Raw genomic sequence first — 22,450 nt, 5'->3', positions numbered from 1 at the left:
AATAGGTGGGTCTTTGAATTTCTTTTAAAACAGTCGAGTTTCCTTACATTTCTAAGTCCACATGGCAGACCGTTCCAGAGTGTCGCTGCCGCGATGTCAAACCTCCTCTCTCTATAAGTCTTTGTCTTGGTTACAGGGACTGTAACCTGCAGACAGGCTAATGCCGATCTTAGCGACCTCGCCGGTGTGTATGGTGTTATCAGTTCTGACAAATATCAAGGAGCCAGGTTGTGAAGACACTTGTAAATATACAACAATAGTTTGTATTGAATACGATATTCGACTTGGGAGCCAATGCAATTGGATCAGAACAGGCGTAATGTGTTCGTATTTTCCTGTCCGCATTACCACTCTGGCAGCAGTGTTCTGTACACTCTGAAATTTGTTCGTGTATTGCTTGTTCACTCCATATAACAGGGCATTTCCATAATCTAATCTCGGTGTTACCAAAGAGTTCACAAGTATCTTACATGCAATTAAAATTTTCCGCTGATTTACAGCTCATATTTCTTCGAAGAACATCGGAATAAATTTCCAAAACTACTGTAAATTCCTTATTTCAAGCGAGTACTTATTATCGCGAAATGACTCATGGACGTCAAATCGCGAGAACATCAATTCCCGAGTGTTTTGTTGAGTAAGAGTGTTTGTATGTAATTTGACAATATAAAATTAAAAGCGAGTAATTTTATTTCGCGAGTGATCTTTCTCGCTAATTTACGCGATAATAAATTACTCGCGTATATTTTGGAATTTACAATATTTAAATGTCTTTCGCTCCGAAGAGGCGTTTTCTTCCACACAATGAAACAATGTCACATGGCATAGTGCTTTGAATATGCAGATGATAAAATCTTAGAAGAAAAATTAAGAAAGTTTTCCATTGCCTATATAATTTATTATTGGACAATATTGCTTAAATAATTATTTCAATGATACTAAGTATTGCAGCGCTTTAAATAATGTAAAAATTTATATTAGAACATACACTGATAAAACATCAATATATAATTATATATATATATAAACTACTGTACATACATAACAATACATACACATTTTTCAACAGTCTATGCCATTCTGTAAAGGCGACACTAGAAGAATCAGTGCCCTGCATTACCCACACCCTCAGTCTTCCATAGTTAACTTTTCAACTAAAAATCATCCTCGGTATTTCTACATGCATTATTCACAGTCTTGCATATTCAACATGCATGTTCATTATGTGTATTCTGCATGTACGAGACGTCGTGTGCTTCGAAGTTTGAAGAGGCACATGGCCTTAACGGTCATCTGAGTAAAATGCAGCAACTTTTCCATGGACAGTTCAATCAAACGTCGAATGTTTTTTCAAAAATAAAAATAAAGTGTTCTTAGCTTTCCAAGGTTAAGGGTGTAAAGGATCGTTTGAAAAAAAAATACTTATACTGTGTTTTCACTATTTCATTGAAGCTTCTGTGATTTGCCTAGGGGTAATGAATTCTACAATTTCGGGAGTAGTCTTCATTCTCCTCATAAGCATACATATAGTATTTTGTCACAATGCAGTGAAGTAAAGACGATTATTTTACATGATAAAGTGTATTATCTCTCTTTTCCTTATTTCACAATTTTGGTAGATGGCGGTAGGTTATTTTTATAACCATCCACACAGAATTTCTTCACGATACACAGATGTGAAAAGAAAAGAAATTCTTGAAATCAAATGCATTTTCATAAAATAACTCTTGAGACCCCGCCCTAAAGCCTAAACCTCTGACCAAGGGATTATATTTTTTATAATTTAGTAGATAGAACCATGCTCTTCATAACCATGCATATATTTTTTCTTCAAGCTATGCAGGGGTAACGAAGATTTTAAGGGATATACACATTTTCATTATTAGCTATAAAGCCCCGCCCTAGCAATATAACCTCTATGGATTTCATTTTTCTAGTAGAAGCATCCTTGCTCTTCAGAATTATACACAAAGTTTGTCAACTAGATTTCCCTGAATAAAAAAGACTTAAAGACTTTGAGGTTTTGATCCCGAATCTCAGGCCCCACAGGTGCAATGACCTTGAAATTCACAACTTTAGTTTCCCTTAAACCGAAAATGTTTCATACACTTGATGGAAAATCAACGCGTACTTTCAGAGAAAAAATATTTTTAAAAAATAATCAATTTTCACTATAAGAGCTATAAAGTCCCACCCTAGCTCCAGAACCCCTGACCCAGGGTGCAAAATATTCCATAATTTTGGCAAAGACTTCTCAGTGTATTCAGTTTAATTCTACAATGCGAGTTAAGAACAAAATTTTAAAAGAATTATTGCATTTTCACTTTATGAACTTTCTAGAACTCCTCGCACAAGGGATATGAATTACACAATTTTAGTAGAGGTATCCTTGCTCGTCTTGATTATACACACAGTTTGTCTGCTATATGTCCCTGAGTTACATGTAAGAAGAGTTTTAAAGAATGCATCATTTTATAGTTTTGACCTCAACCCCCACTCTCCAGAAGTGCAGGGACCATGAAAGACAAAAAATTATTTCCCCTTACCCAAAAGGTAATCCATGCGAAATTTGATGAAGATTCAGATTTATAGAGAAATCAGTTTCACTCTATGAGACATAAAGCCCCATCTTAAGTAGTACCAGAATCACTTAGCCAGTGAACTACTTCACAATTTTGGCAAAGGTTTCTCTTCTTATCATTACTACATGTATGTACTTAGTTTTATTGTTTGATGTCCAGGAGCTAAGAAGAATATTTTTAAAGAAATATATATGAACCTTATTCTATATGAATCTTAAAGCCCTGGAACCATCAAAATAACAATTTCTATGAAAATGGCCATGTACTTCCAGAGAAGACGTTGATTATATTCAAATGTTAACGCACGACGGACGACAGCAGACTACTAAACACAATGGGTCACCTAAGATACCTAAAAGGTTTCTGCTCCGTTCTATCGACAAAAATGATTTTGGTTCTTGTTCCACATACATGTACAAATATCATGTAGGAACTGCAAGAGCAATATGTTCCTTGACCCATCTATATCGTCCCTGATGCACATGGAAAAGTTATAATAATTTAGTACACAGTGTTATCACGTATATATCATATCAACTGCGGTATGAACCATGATTGAAATACATATATACATTTGTAACATTCTAAATAAAAACAGAAATTTATCATATAAAAAAGTCCAAATTAACAAATGAGTTGACTGACATGTAGTTGTACACAATATTTACAGGCATATAGCAATTTGTATTCAGTATTCGTGGTAGAGTATAGTCTGCATTATAATTTGAAAATCGAAAGCTGCTAGACAATAACCCCCCCCCCCCCCCCCCCAGAAAACTACCCTAAAATTCCAAGAATTAGGCGATTCGACTATTTTAATAATCTAGACTAGTACTGATAATTGTGGGGGTCGGTCAGGTGAGCACATTACCCTTCAACCACTCCGTGCTCTTGAATAAATTTCCGATGCTTGCATTTAAAAACTCCCTCCCACATTTTCCCATCATCCTAGTGTTTGCTTTTACTTTTTTTACTATTAATATTTGTATACTGAGGAAATATATTTCAAATCACATGGAATGATGAAAATAATTGCAGCCAGATAGAAACATACTAACATATAAATGTTTTGACATTTTGCATAACATTTTTGAATATCCCTACAACAAAACTCACGAAAATACTTCTGCTATATCCAGATACACTACTTCCTGTAGACTCTTCTTTTTTTAATACATGTATATATATTTTGTGTCAGAGAGAATATACAACAGAAAAGCAACATCAACGATTTTCGGATGGTTTAGACAGGAACTGGTTCCGCGTATCCATGGTCTGGCACTTCTATAGGGGTAAACACTGCTCTCAGTCTCTGAAATACAAAAAAGTAAGTAATAAGGATTTAAAAGTCGGAAGAGCACAAAGGGCTCTTTCCACTCACCTTACCATTCGACAACGCGCAATCCATCATCGGCAACTAAGACAACACCAGCTTTCCTTTTAATCATCTTACCCGCGAAAAAGCTGGTTTTATTACACCCCTACCCCTGAAAACTAGCTATATAGTGGGATCCCACTCCCACTCTCATTTTAACCAGATTATCCCAAAGGGAACAAGATGTGTTTGTGAAACCCCTCGATAAATGGCCAATTCCGAAGATGGCCAAGGTCACAAGGACAAATATCTTGGTAGCAGTAGAAAGATCTTGTCACAAGAAATGCTCATGTACAATATGAAAGCTTTAATATTTACCATTTAGAAGTTATGACCAATGTCAATTTTTTAAAAGTATGTCAAATGTCAAGGTCAAAAGGTTTAGTACCAACGGACAGGTCTTGTCACAAGGAATACTCTGTGAAATATCAAAGCTCTAGCACTCACTGTTCAAAAGTTATTAGCAAGGTTAAAGTTTCAGACAGAATGACAGACAGGACAAAAACAATATGCCCCCGGGGGCATAAAAATCTACTATGTAGTAGATTTCCCGCATCTTACCATTCCGGTTAAGTTAATGGCGGACAATTCTTTGAATTACAATAATGCTGTCTCAGCATTCATGTCTTAATTAATAAAGCATACATGTTTTTACTTTAACTGTGCTTCCAAATATTCATTTGATATTTGGTACATAGCTTTGACACAGATCAATTTTAATTTTGTGATTTTTCGCTGAGTTACTTTCCTTGGACTTCAAAAAAATAGTGTGAATTATCAGTTTTTCGGACTTTTTTGTTGTGTTTGCAGATGTTCATCTGATAACGGTCCATTTTTAGTTTACCACTACAAATGTAACACACAAGGGAGGTCACTACCTGTGAACCCCCGCGGGTACGTATCCGTGATAAAAATGGATAGCCCTCAAGATGCTCCAAATATGTACAATGTGCAGACTTAATCAGTTGCACTACGCCTATATAGGATCTATTGACTAGTAGCAAACAAGTGCACTGGTCCCTGGAAGTCCACACACCAGCGCACTTTCAAAGGGACAAGCGGGGATGTCCGCCTTCCTGCATTTGCACAGCGACAGGCAGGGGCGACCTCACATCTATGACTATATTACCGGTTCTAATTAGAGACACTAGCAGTGATGTCCGCACACCATAGCTCTACCACAAGAAAGGCAAGGATGTCCTCACACCTGATCTTGGGCAGTAACAAGCAGGGATATCCGCACACTTGTAGCTGTGTGTTGCCAAGTCCAGAGCAGGGATGACCACACACTCAGACAGTAGTAAGCAGGTATGACCACACACTTACTATAAAGGTGTACAAAGTACTTATAAATCAAGTGTTTGATATGATTTTCACATATATTATTGACATTATCCATCTCAAGATGACCGTAAATTGGTTTTTTTTTTTTGTTTGGTTTTTTTGTTTTTGTTTTTGTTTTTACAAAATTCACTTTCGTTCGTGAGATATGTCAGATTTCCGGTTTTCGTAAAGAAATTTTCTCCGGGCGTTTTCTCGTAAACGGTCAAAGATTGAGTCTTGAAACTTTTAAGATTGTTAAATAGTGACTTGTTTTAGTTCTGTTGTTGTCACTTCCGTCATCCACCGGAAGTAACTCAATATCTGAAATTTTCCCTTTTTTTCATTTCTAATCCTCATAACATCGTCTGAAAGAGGGTAAATTCATTATATTTCGACCGGAAGTTGGTTGTTAGAAACCAGAAGTTGTCCGAAAAATCATTATTTTTCATCGAAATTTATACTGCACGCTCAATGTGGACTTTTCAGTTGTTTTATGGACTGCTGAGATACAGGAAGTTATCAAAACAAAACCGGAAGTTGTTTATAATTGGAATATCATATCTCTTATGTGTATATCGTTCTATTTTTAAGAATGTAGGTGTTTATTCCTTTTATGTGTAGTAGTTCTTCACTAATTGAATTATTGCAGACAAGATCTTTTCTCGTCAGAAATCGGACGGAAGACCTACTCGTTGCTCGCAACAAGATCGTGTCTAGTTAAGGTTTTCCGTCTCAACGGAAGACCTTATAGTGATTCTTATGTTTCTTTTCCTCTATTATTATTAAGGTCTTCCGTCTCAACGGGAGACCTTATAGTGATTCTTGTTTCTTTTCCTCTATTATTAGGGCTTTCCACCTTCCTGTGGAAAGTCCTATTGCTATTGTTCTGTTTTTTATTATTATTTATCTTCTTTTCTTTCCGCCGCGAGAAGCTTTTGACGTCTTAAGACTTATCGAAAAACAATGTTGTCCATCCTATTCGACATCTTGAAAGAAGCTCAGATTTGACCCTGCTTAATTGAACTTTGACCTTTAACGAACTTAGAGGACTTTATGCAAAAAACCCTTGTTATCGATTCATCTCGAAAACCGTGAATGATAGGAGCATCCAACCTTTTCTAGAACATAGAGGTGACTTAGTCCAATTGATATGGGCATTCAACCAAAGGATTCGAGGACCCTTTAAGGAAGTTATTACCCCTCATGTTTTACGATTTCTGCGTAAGAAATTTACGACTCCTAAAGTAGTAGTCGTAGAGACACCGAACCCACTGGAACGGGTTGGGTGACCTTAACCTTGAAAATAGGTCAAGGTCATCCCACAAGACCAGTAAATGGCACTTTTTATACCCTCTTTCCCGCTTCAGATAGCATTGAAATATCATATGGGTCACCATGGAATTCTGGATTGGTTTCCGTGTTATGAATGACAACTCTAAATTTTGACCCCTCTGCGAATTGTGGCGACTCGCGTTGAAAACCTTGTTATCGCTACTCCTACAGAACCGAAAGTCGCAGAGACACGAAACATTCGCTGATGAGTTCCCAGTAAAACTCCCTTGCAGTGAGAAGTAAACCGAAGGGAACCGAAACCCCTTAAGCAGAGTTATTGCCTCTGAAAGTCTCCGATATCGTTATTTAAGCATCTAACTTTGACATGAATAGACATAGAGACACGGGACCACTTGCATGAAGATTGATGACCTTGACCTTCAAAATGAGGTCAAAGGTCAAGGTCACACATATCCCGGTGCGAGTCCGTGGTTGTCCACAATTCAACACCACATCACTTGCGGTCTCTCAGCATGTCCTCCTAAAACCATACTATATCCATGCACATTGCCGCATGTTATACGTTCAAACACACATAAAAGCAGCATTGAAACCCTTGAAATTCCATTATTTATTGTCTTTCGATCCTACGGTCTTTGAACAATGGCTTCCGTGGCCCTAAACAGTTTGTAATTCAGTTTACTTCTTCGTTATTAAGCAAGTCAGTCTGGTGTTGTGGTAGAGAGTCTGTCGCCATGATGCAAGTTAAGCAGCATTGATCACGACGAGTAATTGGTTGTTTGTTTTTTTTTAGGATTTAGGCGTTGTCCGGTTAGGCGATAAAAGTGAAGAAGTGCTGAAGATGAAAATTGTCAGGAGAAATCAATGAAAGGTGGAAAGTCCTCTAATTGTTCACGAACAATTGGGATTACTAGTTATTATTGTTCTTTTTCTTACCGATTTTGTGCACGCGATTTCTCAAAAACGGCTGGATAGATTTTTGTGAAACTTTCAGGAAAAATGTAACATAGGATGGTCTAGAAAGACTTTTTTAAAGTTTTGCCAAAATCACTTCCGATCTCAAGTTACGTCGGATTTTCCGTTTTTAAAATGACATTTTGTCCAGACGTTTTTTCATAAACGGTCAAAACCTTGAGTCTTGAAACTTTCAGGGATGATAGATGGTGACTTGTAGCTCTGTAATAAGGTTTATCATTGTCATCCGTCACTTCCAGCCGTCACCGGAAGTGAACAAAAGAAACGTCAAATTTCAAAGTTATGCTTTTGAAACAAAACTTGCATAGATTAATTAGGTCTCTTTCGGCGTTTCAGAAAATGTATGACTTATCGGAAGTTTAACCAGCAACTTCCGGGTTTACAGAAAAACTTCGAAAAATTGGTCTTTATTTTTCCTCACATATCTCGCTTATCTATCTACTTTTTAATACGATATTTACAGATCTTATTGACATTATCCATCTCTAAGATAGTTTATAATACTATTTCGAAATTCACTTCCGGTCACGATTTAGGGCCGAATTTCCGTTTTTCAAATGACATTTTGTCCAGGTGTTTTCTCATAAACGATTAACGATTGAGTCTTGAAACTTTCAGGATTTATCATTCTCATCCGTCACTTCCGGCCGTCACCGGAAGTGAACAAAGGAAACGTCAAATTTCAAAGTTATGCTTTTGAAATAAAACTTGCATAGATTAATTATGTCTCTTTCGGCGTTACAGAAAATATTAGAATTACCGGACGTTTAGCCAACAACTTCCGGTTTTTAGAGAAAACCTTCGAAAAATTGGTCTTTCTTTGTACTCGTATATATCGCTTATCTATCAACTTTTCATTACGATGTTTACAAATATTATTGACATTATCCATTTCTAGGGTATCCTTTAATACTATTTCAAAATTCACTTCCGGTCATGAGAGAGGGTCGAATTTCCGTTTTTCGTTGACATTTTCCCCGGCCGTTTTCTCATAAACGTTTAATGATTGAGTCTTGAAACTTTCAAGGATGATTGGTGGTGACTTTTAGCTTTGTAATAAGATTTATCATTGTCATCCGTCTCACCGAAAGTGAACGAAAGAAACATGAAATATCAAATCTACGCTTTTGAAACAAATTGTGCATGGAATAATTAAGTGTCTTTTGGAGTTTCAGAAAATGTTACACTTACCGGAAGTTTAAACAACAACTTCCTGTTTTTAAAGAAAAACTTCTAAAAATGTTCTTTCTTTGCTATCATATCTCTCGCTTAAAAAATCAAGTGTTTGATATGATTTTCACATGTATAATTAACATTATCCATTTTCAAAGTATAGTGAATTTTTTTTTTCAAAATTCACTTCCGTACGTTGAATATCTACGATTTCCGAGGTTTTTTCTCCAGGCGTTTTCTCATAAATAATCAAAGTTTGAGTCTTGAAACTTTCAGGAATGTTAGATGGTGACTTGTAGATGTGACATACGTGTTTAAATTTGTTTCCGTCATTTTCGTCATCCACCGGAAGTACCTTGAATATATGTAATTTTTAATTTTTTAAAAATTGTAATGCTCATAGCATTATTTAATAGAGTGTAATAAGTCATACCATTTTTCACCGGAAGTTGGTTGTTCGAAACCGGAAGTTGTCCCAAAACTGAGTATTTTTCATGGAAATTTTTAGTGTGGGTTCCTACGCGGTCAATGTGGAATTTTTAGTCGTTTTATGGACTCCTGAGATACTCGAAAGTAAATAAAACGAAACCAAAACTGTTTACAATTGATAAACCATGTCTTACATGTAGATGTACGTGTCAATCACTCTATTTTTTTTTTAGATATGTGTTTATTCCTTTCATGTATAGTCGTTCTTTACTAATTAAATTCTCCCAGTCAAGTTCCTATCTCGTTAAAAATTGGACAGAAGACCTATTCGTTGCTCGCAACGAGATCATTTCTAGTTATTATTATTATTTATTGTTCTTTTTCTTACCGATTTTGTGCACGCGATTTCTGAAAAACGGCTGGATAGATTTTCATGAAACTTTCAGGAAAGATGTAAAATTGGATTCTCGAAAAAGGTATTTTTTTTTTTTTTTTGCCAAAATTACTTCCGGTCGCAAGTTACGGCCGAATTTCCGTTTTTCAAATGACATTTTGTCCTGGCGTTTTCTCATAAACGGTTAAAGATTGAGTCTTGAAACTTTCAGGGATGATAGACGATGTCTTGTAGCTTTGTAATAAGGTTTATCATTGCGATCCGTTACTTCAGGCCGTCACCGGAAGTGAACAAAAGAAACGTCAAATTTCAAATTTATGCTTTTGAAACAAAACTTGCATAGATGAATTATATCTCTTTCGACGTTTCAGAAAATGTTAGACTTCCGGTTTTTAGAGAAAAGCTTCGAAAAATTGTTCTTTCTTTGTGCTCGTATATCTCGCTTTTCTATCAATCTTTTAATACGATATTTACAGATATTATTGACATTATCCATCTCTAGGGAAGCCTTTCATACAATTTTAAAATTCGCGTACAGTCGCGGGTTACGGCCGAATTTTCGTATTTCAGATGCAATTTCTCTGGCCGTTTTCTCATAAACGGTTAAAGATAGATTCTTCAAACTTTCAGGGATGATAGATGGTGACTTATAGCTCTGTGATAAGGTTTATCATTGCCATCCGTTACTTCCGGCCGTCACCGGAAGTGAACAAAAGAAACGTCAAATTTCAAATTTATGCTTTTGAAACAAAACTTGCATAGATGAATTAGATCTCTTTCGACGTTTCAGAAAATGTTAGACTTACCGGAAGTTTAAACAGCAACTTCCGGTTTTTAGAGAAAAGCTTCGAAAAATTGTTCTTTCTTTCCTATCATATCTCTCGCTTATAAATCGAGAGTTTGATATGATTTTCACATATATAATTGATATTATCCATCTTCAGAATATAGTGATTCTTTTTTTCAAAATTCACTTCCGTTCGCTGAATATCTACGATTTCCGAGGTTTTTTCTCCAGGCGTTTTCTCATAAATAGTCAAAGATTGAGTCTTGAAACTTTCAGGAATGTTAGATGGTGACTTGTAGATGTGACATACGTGTTTCAATTTTGTTGCCTTCACTTCCGTCATCCACCGGAAGTACCTTAAAATATGTAATTTTTCATTTTTTAAAGTTCTTATGCTCATAATATTATTTAATAGAGTGTAATAAGTCATTCCATTTCCACCGGAAGTTGGTTGTTCGAAACCGGAAGTTGTCCGAAAACTCAGTATTTTTCAAGGAATTTTTAGTGGGTTCCTACACTGTCCATTTGGAATTTTTATTCGTTTTATGGACTCCCGAGATACTCGAAAGTAAATAAATCGAAACCGAAATTGTTTATAATTGATAAACCATGGCTTACATGTAAGTTTTAATCACAATTGCTATTTCTTTGTTGTCGTATATCTCGCTTATAAATCATGTTGTTTATACGATTTTCGCATATATTATAAACATAATCCATCTCTAGAGTACTGTTAGATACTTTTTCAATATCCGTTCACAAGATATGTCTAATTTCCGTTTTTCCCAAGGGTATTTTTTGCGGGGTTTTGTTGTAAACAGTTAAAGATTGAATCATGAATTTTCGAGGGATGAACCATGCTGACATCTAGATATGACCTACGTGTTCCAATTTTGTTGCCGTCACTTCCGTCATCCACCCGTATTATTTCAAAATATGCAATTTTTTACTTTCTACTTTTTAAATGTTCATAATAGAGTCTAACAAAGTCTTTCAAATCATATCATTTCCACCGGAATTAGATTCTTCCAAACCGGAAGTAGTTTTAAAAATGAGCATATTTTATTGACACTCTCAAGAATAATTCCTGTAAGATCAATGTTGAATTTTAAGTCGTGTTATGGACTTCCGATGTACGGGAACTGAATGAAACTGAAATTGAAGTTATTCAAAACTGATAAATTTCATATCCTACGCATTTTTCGTTCTCTGTTTTATGAAAAATAGGTGCCTATAGGTTTCATCTATAGTCGTTTTTCACCAATCTAATTGTCCCAGTAAAGATCTTATCTTATCCGAGTCAAAATCTTTTCTCGTCAGAAATCGGAAGGAAGACCTATTCGTTGCTCGCAACGAGACCGTGTCTATTTAAGGTCTTCCGTCTTCAGCGTGTGATTGTATTGTTTCTTCTTATTAAGGTCTTCCGTCTTCAGCGGAAGACTTTATAGTGATTGTATTGTTTATTTTTATTAAGGTCTTCCGTCTCAACGAGAGACATTATAGTGATTGTATTGTTCTTTTTATTATTATTATTCTCCCCTATAAATATGAGCTCGATTTCTTAGAAATGGCTAAATATATTTTGTTCATTTTTGGCACGATTATAGATCTATATATGAATTTATACAAAACGCCGGTTTTTGAAAAATTCACTTCCGGTACGGAAATATTCTTGATTTACCTTGTTAAAAATCGACTTTTGTCCGGGGGGTAATCTCCTAAACGACTAACGATAATCACTTGAAACTTTCGGGAATAATATATCTCTCATTTCTATGATGCATTCATGTAGTTTCATTTGTTGGCGTTACTTTCGCTCGTCACCGGAAAAGATGAAATATATCATTTTCAATTTCAAACTTTTTCTTTTTAATTTGAAACCTATACCAGTTTATTAAGACTCTTTCAAAGTGTCAAAAATTGTTGATCCCATTTCTTTCCAAAAAACTTTTCATTTTCATGATATTCAGTTTGCTTAATCTATTAGAGATATCTTTATAGATTTTCTTAATTTCTTAGCAAGATTAAAGGTTTTTTTTACGATGTTTTATAAAAAGCACAGTTTTTTTTAAATATCTACTTCCGGTTCGGAGATATCTTCGATTATCGTTTTTAAAATTCGACTTTTCTCTGTTGTTAATCTCAATAATAACTAATGGAACTTTCAGCGATATTAGATCTATTAATTATACAATGCTTTTTTATAGTAGTGTCTGTCGGCGTCACTTCCGCTACTGACTGGATGTGATTCCAAAATTCGCAAATTTCAAACTTTTTCTTTCAAATTGAAATCTATGCCATTTTATTAGGCCTATTTCGAAGTGTTTACAACTCAATTTCCCACAGATGATTGGATAGCTTTTAAAAATATGTGGGATGAGTATAGGTCTATGTATAAAGTTTATATAATCAATCTATCTTATGAAAAATTCACTTCCGGTAAGAATTTAGCGCCGATTTTTTTGTTCAAAAGTAACAGTTGTTCGGGAATAATCTCAATAATGACTAAAGAAAATCGAATTTAGGTTACATAAGAATTATATCTCTCAATTGTGTAATAGTTTATTGGAGTTTCGTTTGTGGGCGTGATTTTCAGTCGTCACCGGAAGTGATAACAGAACTCGTAAATATCGAACTTTTTCTTTTACATTGAACCCTATACAAGTTTTATGTGTCTCTTTTGAAGCATCAAAAAATTTTGATCCCTCCGGAAGTCGAACGCCAACTTCCGGTTATTTAAATATAACTTCACTTTTGTAAACTCGATTTCTGAGAGATGGCTATATGGATTTAAATATTTTTGGGCATGACTATAGGTCTATATATGAACATCATTGAAAAAGTTATCTTTTGAAAATTCCGCTTCCTCTCCGGAGATATCGTTGACGGAAGACCTTGTTATTGCCGTGGCAATAAGTGTCTAGTTATTCTTATTTTTATCCGATACTTTTTTGTCTAGGAGTGATCTCAGAAACAACACGAGGGATTGATATGAAACTTTCCAGGATGAAAGTATAGCGTTTGTAGATGTGCAGAACGATAGTCATTTTGTCTGCACGTGTATGCACGCGCACGTTGTTCAAAATTTACGAAATCAGAACGCACAAGGGATCGATATGAAACCTTAATAGGATGATAGTATACCATTTGTAGATGTGAAAAATGATAGTCATTTTGTCTGGATGCGCGTGCACACGCATCACATGTTTTGTATACTAAATTTCTAATGAGTCTATCTTTTTTGTTGTTCATAGAAATGGTTTGATATATTCATACCATAGGTAGATATTGAGACTCTTAACTGATTTGAGTGGTGAAAATTACCAATCTGCATGCGCATGCCCTTCTTTTTGATTGGATAATATTAAACGTCTTTAACTCTCTTATTAATGTCGCGAATGAGTTGATATACACAGCATAGGTGGATAATATCAACCACCTCCTCTGTACAAACTGAGTCGTCTTCTTTCTCAGTCTCTCCGAACAGAACTTGGTGGTTTTTACAGACTAAGTATATCAACGAGAACTACCTACGGCTTACCACGGCTACCACAGTTTACTTCGTACAGAAGGTCAGATATCTGGCGCAGTATTTTAAACGGGTCCCTCCAGTAGTTTGCCAGCTTCGACGAGTTACCAATTTTCCTTTGCCGAACTTTTCCCAATTTAGCTTGGCATCATGGAAACGCTTCTGTCTATGCATTTCGCCATGCATATGCTCCCTAACAGCATTGTGTGCATCTTGAAGTTTCTCCTTCAATTCCCAGGCCCATTGGTTTTGAGGAACTTTGTGGAGGTAGCTTGGCATTTGATACACGATGTCTAAAGGAGTAGCCACCTCTCGATCCAACATTAATGCATTAGGAGTACAGCCAGTGGTTTCGTGTTCAGCAGAATGGTACGCCATCATCAGGTACGGTAAATGCGTATCCAAGTCCCGATCATGATAATCAACATATGCACGCTGTATGCTGGCGAGTGTTTTGTTAAATCTTTTAACCATACCATCTGACTTGGGATGGTATGGTATGGTGTGGTCCGGGTTTTCTTTATACCAAGTAACTTGCACATATCGGCGAATAGCTGGCTCTCATATTGGTTCTCCTGGTCTGAGTCGATGGTGTACGGGACGCCAAAGCGTGTGGTGACTTGTTCCACGATAATGCGCGTAACAGTTGCTGTCTCCATGTCTCGTATTGGGAAGCACTCCGTCCATTGAGAAAAGTAATCTGCGACAACTAAAAGATATTTGTTGCCTCTTTCTGTTATGAGCAATTTTCCAAGAATGTCTGTGGCAATGCGCTCCATCGGAGCACCCGATATAGTTATCTTCATTGGGGCTCTCTTGTTTCTCAGTGGAGCTTTACTTCGACTGCACTTCTCACAACAAGCAATGTATGTCCTTACATCATCTTGAAGTCCAGGCCAGTAGTACCTCTGTTGAATCTATGTAAGGGTCTGAAGCACACTGAGGTGTCCTGAGGACTTGTTGTCGTGGTTCATCATAAGTGTTGTGCATCTTTCCGACATTGGGAGTATTACCGGCATTTTCTTGAACTTCTCTGGACTTTCCCATCTTCGGTATAGTACGAGAGTTTGATATGTAATGTGTATTGTACGATATCTCAAAAGCATTCGAATGAAATAGTGAAATGAACTTTGAAAGTTCATTTCACTTTCAAAGTATTCTCTGCGGTTTGAGATACATAATTTCAATCTCTGAATCCATTTCTTACATGCGTCACGGTACGCTGATTTAAGTTGACCTCTGAGGCACTGACTGATGGCTGAGCCGAGGGATTGTCGGGACCTGTAACGATGACCAGATAAGAACCTTTTGAGTTTTGGAAAAAGGAAAAATTCGCATGGGCTAGATCTGGAAAGTATCGTGGATGTGGCAAGACGGTGACCCCCGACTTCAAAAATTGCTTCACAAGCTCAGATGTATGTGATGGAGCATTATCATGAAGTAGACGAACATGCCTAAATCCTGACACAGGGCGTCGTTTATGATAATATTTCTTGAGCTTTTTTTTAGTATAACATCTCGGTAATACCGACCTGTGACACATTTACCTTTCGGCACCGGAATTTGTACGGCAATACCATCACATGAGAAGAATATGCAATAAAGAACATTTTTGTGCTTATGGTTGTTTTGGCAACTACAGGCCTTCTACCGTGTTTAGTTAGCCATATTTTGTTTCCATTTTTTCTTACTGGTTCGAAATAGTGAAGCCATGTTTCGTCACCAGTAACAATGTTTGCAAATTCTCTTTGATTGAATTTGGGAAACATTTTGAGCAATTGCTCAGCGGTTTGTACTCGTACCCGTTTTTGGTCATCTGTCAATATATTCGGTATCCATCTGGCAGAAATCTTTCGTACTTTCAAAATACGCTTCAAAATGAAATGCACCCGCGATAGCGATATGCCAACAACTTTGGTAAAATCACGAATCGTGTATCTGCCATCACTTTCAATTATTTCCCTGACTTTTGAGATATTTGCTTTGCCTGTTACAGTCCCAGGTCGGCCAGATTTTGCTGCATCTTTGACGGAGAGTCAGAAATTTTTTTCTCCACTTATGAACTATCTCATAAGATACGTTATCAGACCCATAAACTTCCCCCAATTCAGTAAAAATCTGCATTACCGAATGACCGCGTTTCGTGAGAACTTTTACATAAGCTCTAATTTCGTCAATATTTTCAATCCGTTTCCCAACCATTTTTACAATAATGGTCTACGAATGGCTCTATTGAAATGACTATAAGTTTAAAACTATGTAGAGCTAAAGGCTCGTGTTTATACCGTTGGAAAGGTATTGAATAGAGCTATGCAGGAGTATCATCATCCCCGAAATCGTACAAAGCGTTATCGCGCTGTGGTACAATAAACATTACATATCAAACAGCCCTCGTATGCCTTCCACCAGTTCCAATTGTGACCACAATACTCCGTCCTTGCTACTTATTTCGGAGAACCCCGATCGCTTGTTCGCCAATATCCAGTCTTTCACCCGCTTGATTTGTGCATCAGCATCCTGAAGATTGCTTAAAGATCCTAAGTCATCCTTGGTAACCTGCTCAACAACTTCACCAGGGCTGTGTTTGTTCCAGTCTATCGTAAATCCACATTGCTTGCATGGGATGCGACTCAGGGCATATGTGTTCCAATGTTGGGTACCCGGTGTTCAATCTTCATGTCAAACACACTTAGAGTCTCTATCCAGCGTGCAACTTGACCCTCTGGGATTTTGAAGTTTAATAGCCAGTGTAAGGATACATGGTCAGTCCGTACTGTAAAACTTTTACCGTAAAAGTAGTGTTTGAAGTATTTACAAAAGTGCACAACTGCGAGAAGTTCCTTTTTTGTAACACAATACTGTTTCTCAGCTTTAGTTAATGTTCGACTGACATATGCAATAGGACGTTCTTTACCATCTATGCACTGTGACAGAATAGCTCCCATTGCAAAATTGCTAGCGTATGTGTCCAGAGGCTGTTTGAAATCTGGCATGGTTAAATTGGGCGCATTACACAATTGCGTTTTAAGGCTGTTGAAAGCATCTTGACACTCTTGCGCCCAGACTAGTGTGTTGTCCTTTTCCATCAGTTTAGTTAATGGTTTTGTTTTCTCGCCAATGTTTTCTATAAACTTCCTGTAGTACCCACAGATTTCTAGGATCGAGCGGACCTCAGATACATTAGAGGGCTCCGACCAATTCCTGGCAGCTTCTACCTTCTCAGGATCGGTGGAGATTCAGTCTTCTGTGATAACATGGCCAAAGTAAAGTACTCTGCGTGAATAGAGGACACATTTCTTTGGTTTTAATTTTAGTCCGACTTCAACAATGCGGTCAAACACCTTCGATAGGTTTTCAATCATGTCTTCAAATGTTTTCCTACGGCAATCACATCATTAAGAACGATTAGACAAATCTTCCATTGAAGACCAGTCATGACGGTCTCCATTAACCTTTGGAAGTAGACGGTGCGCAGCTCATTCCAAATGGCATCTTACGGAATTGAAAGGGGCCTTTGTGTGTAACAAATGCTGTCTTGGGTCGGTCTTCCACCTTCACTGACACCTGCCAGTATTCCGTACATAAGATAAATGTTGAAAATCATGCATTACCAGAAAAACTGTCTAGCGAATTATCGATACGCGACAATGGGTAAGCGTCTTTTATGGTCAATCCATTCAATTTCCGATAATCAACACAGAAACGAGTACTACCATCCTGTTTCGTACCAAGACCACCTCTGATGCCCAAAGGTTCCCGTGCCACTATGACTCCATCCTTCAGCATATCATTTACATGTTTATCTATTTCCTCTACAGCATGTTAAGGAACGCGCCAAATTAGAGTTACTTAACGCAAACGCATGAGAGTATTGCTACAGGAAATCCCGCAGTTTGGATTTCTGATCCGCTTTAAGGTATCTTTAAGCTTTTCATGCAACAAAGAGATATTCTTTATCTTTCTTTCTGCCTGGACTGCGCAGACAGATGCCATTTCAGCAATATGAGTGTCACTGTAAATAGCTTGACTTCCTGGCCCCATATTTAATTCGCGAATTGGTACAACGCTATCTGCATCGACTAAAGTCCTCCCTACAAGGGTACCTGCAGACACATTTTTTTCATTTGGTTCCACCATACCATGAATTAGCGGGATGCCTTCGCCCTCTGGTGCACATACTCTCCCCTTTATGACTACCTCTTAATTTGTTGGTATTGTCACAGTGTTTAGCGCTACGATTCGGTAGCACCCATAGCTCCATTCTTTTATAAGGTTATATTGTTTTCCTCTAATGCACATTTTCTTCTTCGCCACATCAATCGTGCATTTTCTTCCATAAAATGAAGGAACATGATTCCATCATTGCTCAGTTCTGCAACTACACCGTCCAGTTTACAAAAGAAGGTACATATCTGTGCTGGAAAGGTTCCTGTGCCACTTATCTGGAGACAATTGCCACCAGTATATCTCGGCTGAACGAGCTCATTCTGGGTCGGTCCTCCTCTGGAATTCTACTCTGCAGCTCAGTGGAGATTAGACTCACTGTCGCACCCGTATCTACCAATAGCTTCACCTTCACACCACAGACATCCATTTCAATGATCAGATCAGCTTCTAATCCGACCTTGCTCCTATAGAAGCGTTCTGGCCGGTTTTGATACTCCTGCTAGAAGGCTTTGCGTCGAAGTCCTTAGTCCTCCCTCCATGATTTTGATGGTGTTCCGTCGTAGGAGAATTAAACGGATACATGTACTTAGCTTTCCTTTGCGCCTGATAAGCTCTACAATCTTTGTGCATATGTCCTGGTTTTCAACAAAAGTAGTATATATTCTGTGTCCCAAATGTTTGATTCGATTCTCTATGTCTTGATTGGGGAGAACTTTCATTTCGCTGTGCTTTTAATTCCCTTAAGGAATTAATTCATTATTTTTTCGTTGGATGGAGGTATACCACGAAAAAAAAAAGACGGAAAACTGCATCATTGCGCGTAACATTGAGTTTATATGATAAAACATTATATGATTCGAGTTGAATTAACGAGTTATTCTTGGACTACATTCTATGTCATTTCGAGATGGATGTAGTAATTTGTGAATACACAACTTAAAAAAACCCAATCCGTTAGGCCTATTGGCGACTTCCACGAACTGTTCTTTACTGTTGAGCAAACGGGTTTCTTGTGGACTGAAAAATGCAGTTTTAAAAGGATGAGTTAGAGATAAGTCCTGTTGAGAGAAAATTGCTGGAATTTTGTTGAGTGGAACTGGAATTAAGTGCAAAGTTCGATGTCGGTACTAACGGAAAGCGTGGGACACGTGCATAATCATGATGTGGGATGCCAGATAGGGTTCTCTTGAGGGTTGTCACGGCTTCCAGGTGGACAAGTGAGTGTTACTGAGAGTTTTTTCTAGTTTTATCAGTGAATTTCTAAGGCGTCACAGCTGTTGTAACGTCATACGGAAGCCTCGTTTCGGTGCCCACTCATAAACATATTATGCCAGAGTTAAGAAACCATAGTCGTTCAGGGCTGCGATATTGCAGTATCTCTGAGGCAGTGTGCGGTGTATCTGGTATTTGGGTTTGTGACATGATGGAAGTTGTCGCAAGGTGCAAACTGGACTATTGTCATCCCCGATTGAATACATTTAACTCTCAGCCCGAAATTGCAGAAACAGACGTGTGTTGTTATATTTGGGGGAGGGGACCCCTCAAATAGCCATGTTCATTTCATTTCGCATAATTAATTCTTATTTATATTTGATATTTGTTTGTTTTTGTTTAATAAATTTATATAGAACGATAGAATTGTTTTTCTTTTCAGGATTCCCTAATATATATATATATAAATACGAAACATCCAGAGAAATCACCAACATTCCAATAGAAAGTAGTTCCGGTCATTTATTTTTTTTCGTTGGATACGATATTCCAATAATTTTTCAACCATTGAAAAAGCGTGTAACATGTAAAATTAAATGACTCATCTCTTTCTGTAATGTCTCGAACTTTGCACACAATTCTTCAAACATCGAGGCTGTTTTCCCATCCACGGGTTCAGTGGAGGTGGAATGCGCATAGTTCTTTTTCTCAGCTCTGTTGTAAGCCTCTCATTCGACAGTCAACTGAATAGCGTTATTCATGTTTTTAGGACGTGCCTGTTTAATGCGGATGCTCATTTCCAAGTCGGCTAGTACGTCCACGAATTGGTCTTAAGACAGCGTTTCCCTGATCTCAGCTGATGCAGTGGGGTAGGCTAAATTGAGAAGTCGACGAATGGCTTACTCCAACTCCGGAAGACTCCTCGGCTATCTGGCGACGCTCACGCATCTGCAACCTGTATACCTCTGTTTGACTTGGGGGTGCAAATTGGTCTTCCAGGGCTTTTACTAGTGTCTGGTAATTTGGCTTTTCTCCCTTTGGCATGTTACCCAATACACCCTGTGCACTTCCTCGAAGGGAAACTGCTAAATACCTTCCCTTCTGGTTGTATTCACATCCACTTATCTCTACACAGGCTTCAAAATGCGCATGGTAATCTAACCAAGGACTATTGCCATCATACGTTGCTGGCTTGATCACTTGTCTTGATACTGGTAAATCCGCCAACACATTGTCATCACTATGGGGACTGGTGAATCTTACTATGGATCTCCTAGCTATCCTAGGGGGTAGAAAATCGTCTTTGTCGTCTCTGTAAGGTTCTTTGGAAGGAAGTCTAAGTCTAGGCTTATTGTTACTCACAGTCTCTCCTTCTTCCTGGTATAAATCAACTTTGGGAGTAGATTCTCGACCACTGTAAACTCGGGGTCTTGTTCCGGCGTCTCTATACATGTCCGTGAGAGTTTGTCCAGCAGACTTTTCTGCAAGGGTATGCGCATGCTTGGCTGACGCACTATCAAGGGTCGGTGATATTTCCTCCGTCTGTTGAAATTCTCCAGAGAAACGGGTATCATCAACACCAGAGTCTCTCACTTTGTCTTTCATGCGCGTTGTCACAGGCCTTGACGACTGCAAACTCTTAATTCCTTATGCTCTCCTCTTTCAGTTCCGCGAGCTTCTCTTCTATCATGGAAAGTTCCTTGTCTATGTCGTCCATGGTGTAACTATCTCAAAGAATCCCACCGTTGCCACCAAATTTTATGTAACGTGCAAGGGAGGTCACTGTCTGTGAACCCCCACAGGCTCGTACTCGTGTTAGAAACGAATAGCCCTGAGATGCTGCAAATATGTAGAATGCGCAGAATTAATCAGTTGTACTGCGCCTATATAGGATATATTGACTGGTAACGAACAAGTGCACTGGCAGGGAAGTCCACACACCAGCGTACTTCCACAAGGGACAATCAGAGATGTTCCACACCTGCCCTTGCGCAGCGACAGGCAGAGATGACATCACACCTGTCACTATATTACCGGTTCTAATTAGAGACACTGTCAGGGATGTCCACACACCTGTGCTCCACCACAAGACAGGCAGGGATGTTCTCACACTTGATTTTGCACAGTAACAAGCAGGGGTGTCCACTCACTTGTAGCTGTATGCTGCCAAGTCCATAGCAGGAATGACCACACACACTCTCGCAGCAGGAATAACCACACATTTTCTAATAAGTCATACTATGTAAGCAGTGAAGTCCGCACTTATTCACGTGCCTCAGTAAGTTTATCGAGTTTTACCTCTAGTACCGTTCTTCACCGATTGTCAAGAAAAATCCTATATATCCGCAGCACCATATATATTCCGTAGTGTATAATTACTTACTAATTAAGAAAAAATACTAATTATACCCAAACTGACTAATCTTTATAGAATCTACTATAGAAACACAGTGATTATAATTGTTTAATTTAATTCAAAACTAACACTAATGAAATATTTATTTTAGTTTGTCTAATAAGTAATTCTTTTTTTTAAAAACAAGGGCGATAACTCTTGCAATAAAGATAACACAAGAAATACAGATTCCCGCTTCACAAAGTTGATAAGAACTAATGGAGTCACATCCAAATCAGCTTAAAGTTCACATCCAAGTTCCTTATTTCTGTAGAGAGAATTACCACACTTACTAAAACTTCTAGCACAGTAATACAACAATGTAGTTAAATTATTCATCACCTACATTTAATTAAGGATGTTCTCTACTTCGTCATAATGGCTGACTTCATTTTAAAACATGGATGAAATTTGAATATTAGCAATATTTGTCTATTCATTTGAAAAGTTATCACTTAGTTGAGTAGCTCATTAGGTTAAGACGTCGACGGCTGAACTGTAGATCGCGGGTTCTAGTCCAGCAGGGGTTTTGATTTTTTTTTTCAAATGGCTTTCAACTAAAACTGCATTTTTTGACTAAATAAAGTAAATTTGAAATTTTTCAATCTCAAAATATTGTTGTACATATCCTTCACTTTTCGTCAAATTTATCTGGTGTAGCATACCTCCTTAACAGTTCATTGACTTGGTTAAAGACCTAAAACTGGTCTAGTCTTTGTACCTGAATAGTAGTTGATTTCCAACCATTCCTGTCATTGTTCCCCAATTTTCCCCTTTACCATAGCCTATCTAATGAACTTCGAATATTGTTGCGGT

The 22,450-nt window shown here is 37.6% G+C and overlaps 1 protein-coding gene across 1 annotated transcript in view; it reads right to left on the bottom strand.

Moving 5' to 3' along the window:
- Positions 1–882: 882 nt before the first annotated feature.
- Positions 883–22,450, bottom strand: part of LOC125664643 (sodium-dependent serotonin transporter-like) — a 161,099-nt gene continuing 139,531 nt past the window's right edge. The window contains exon 13 of the mRNA XM_048897486.2: positions 883–3,894. Coding sequence (XP_048753443.1) covers positions 3,826–3,894 — 69 coding nt within the window. The 3' untranslated portion in view covers positions 883–3,825. The remainder of the gene's footprint in view (positions 3,895–22,450) is intronic.

The sequence above is a fragment of the Ostrea edulis genome, chromosome 1 (assembly GCF_947568905.1).
Source record: "Ostrea edulis chromosome 1, xbOstEdul1.1, whole genome shotgun sequence".
NCBI lineage: Eukaryota > Metazoa > Mollusca > Bivalvia > Ostreida > Ostreidae > Ostrea > Ostrea edulis.
This window is presented reverse-complemented; position numbering and strand designations above follow the sequence as displayed.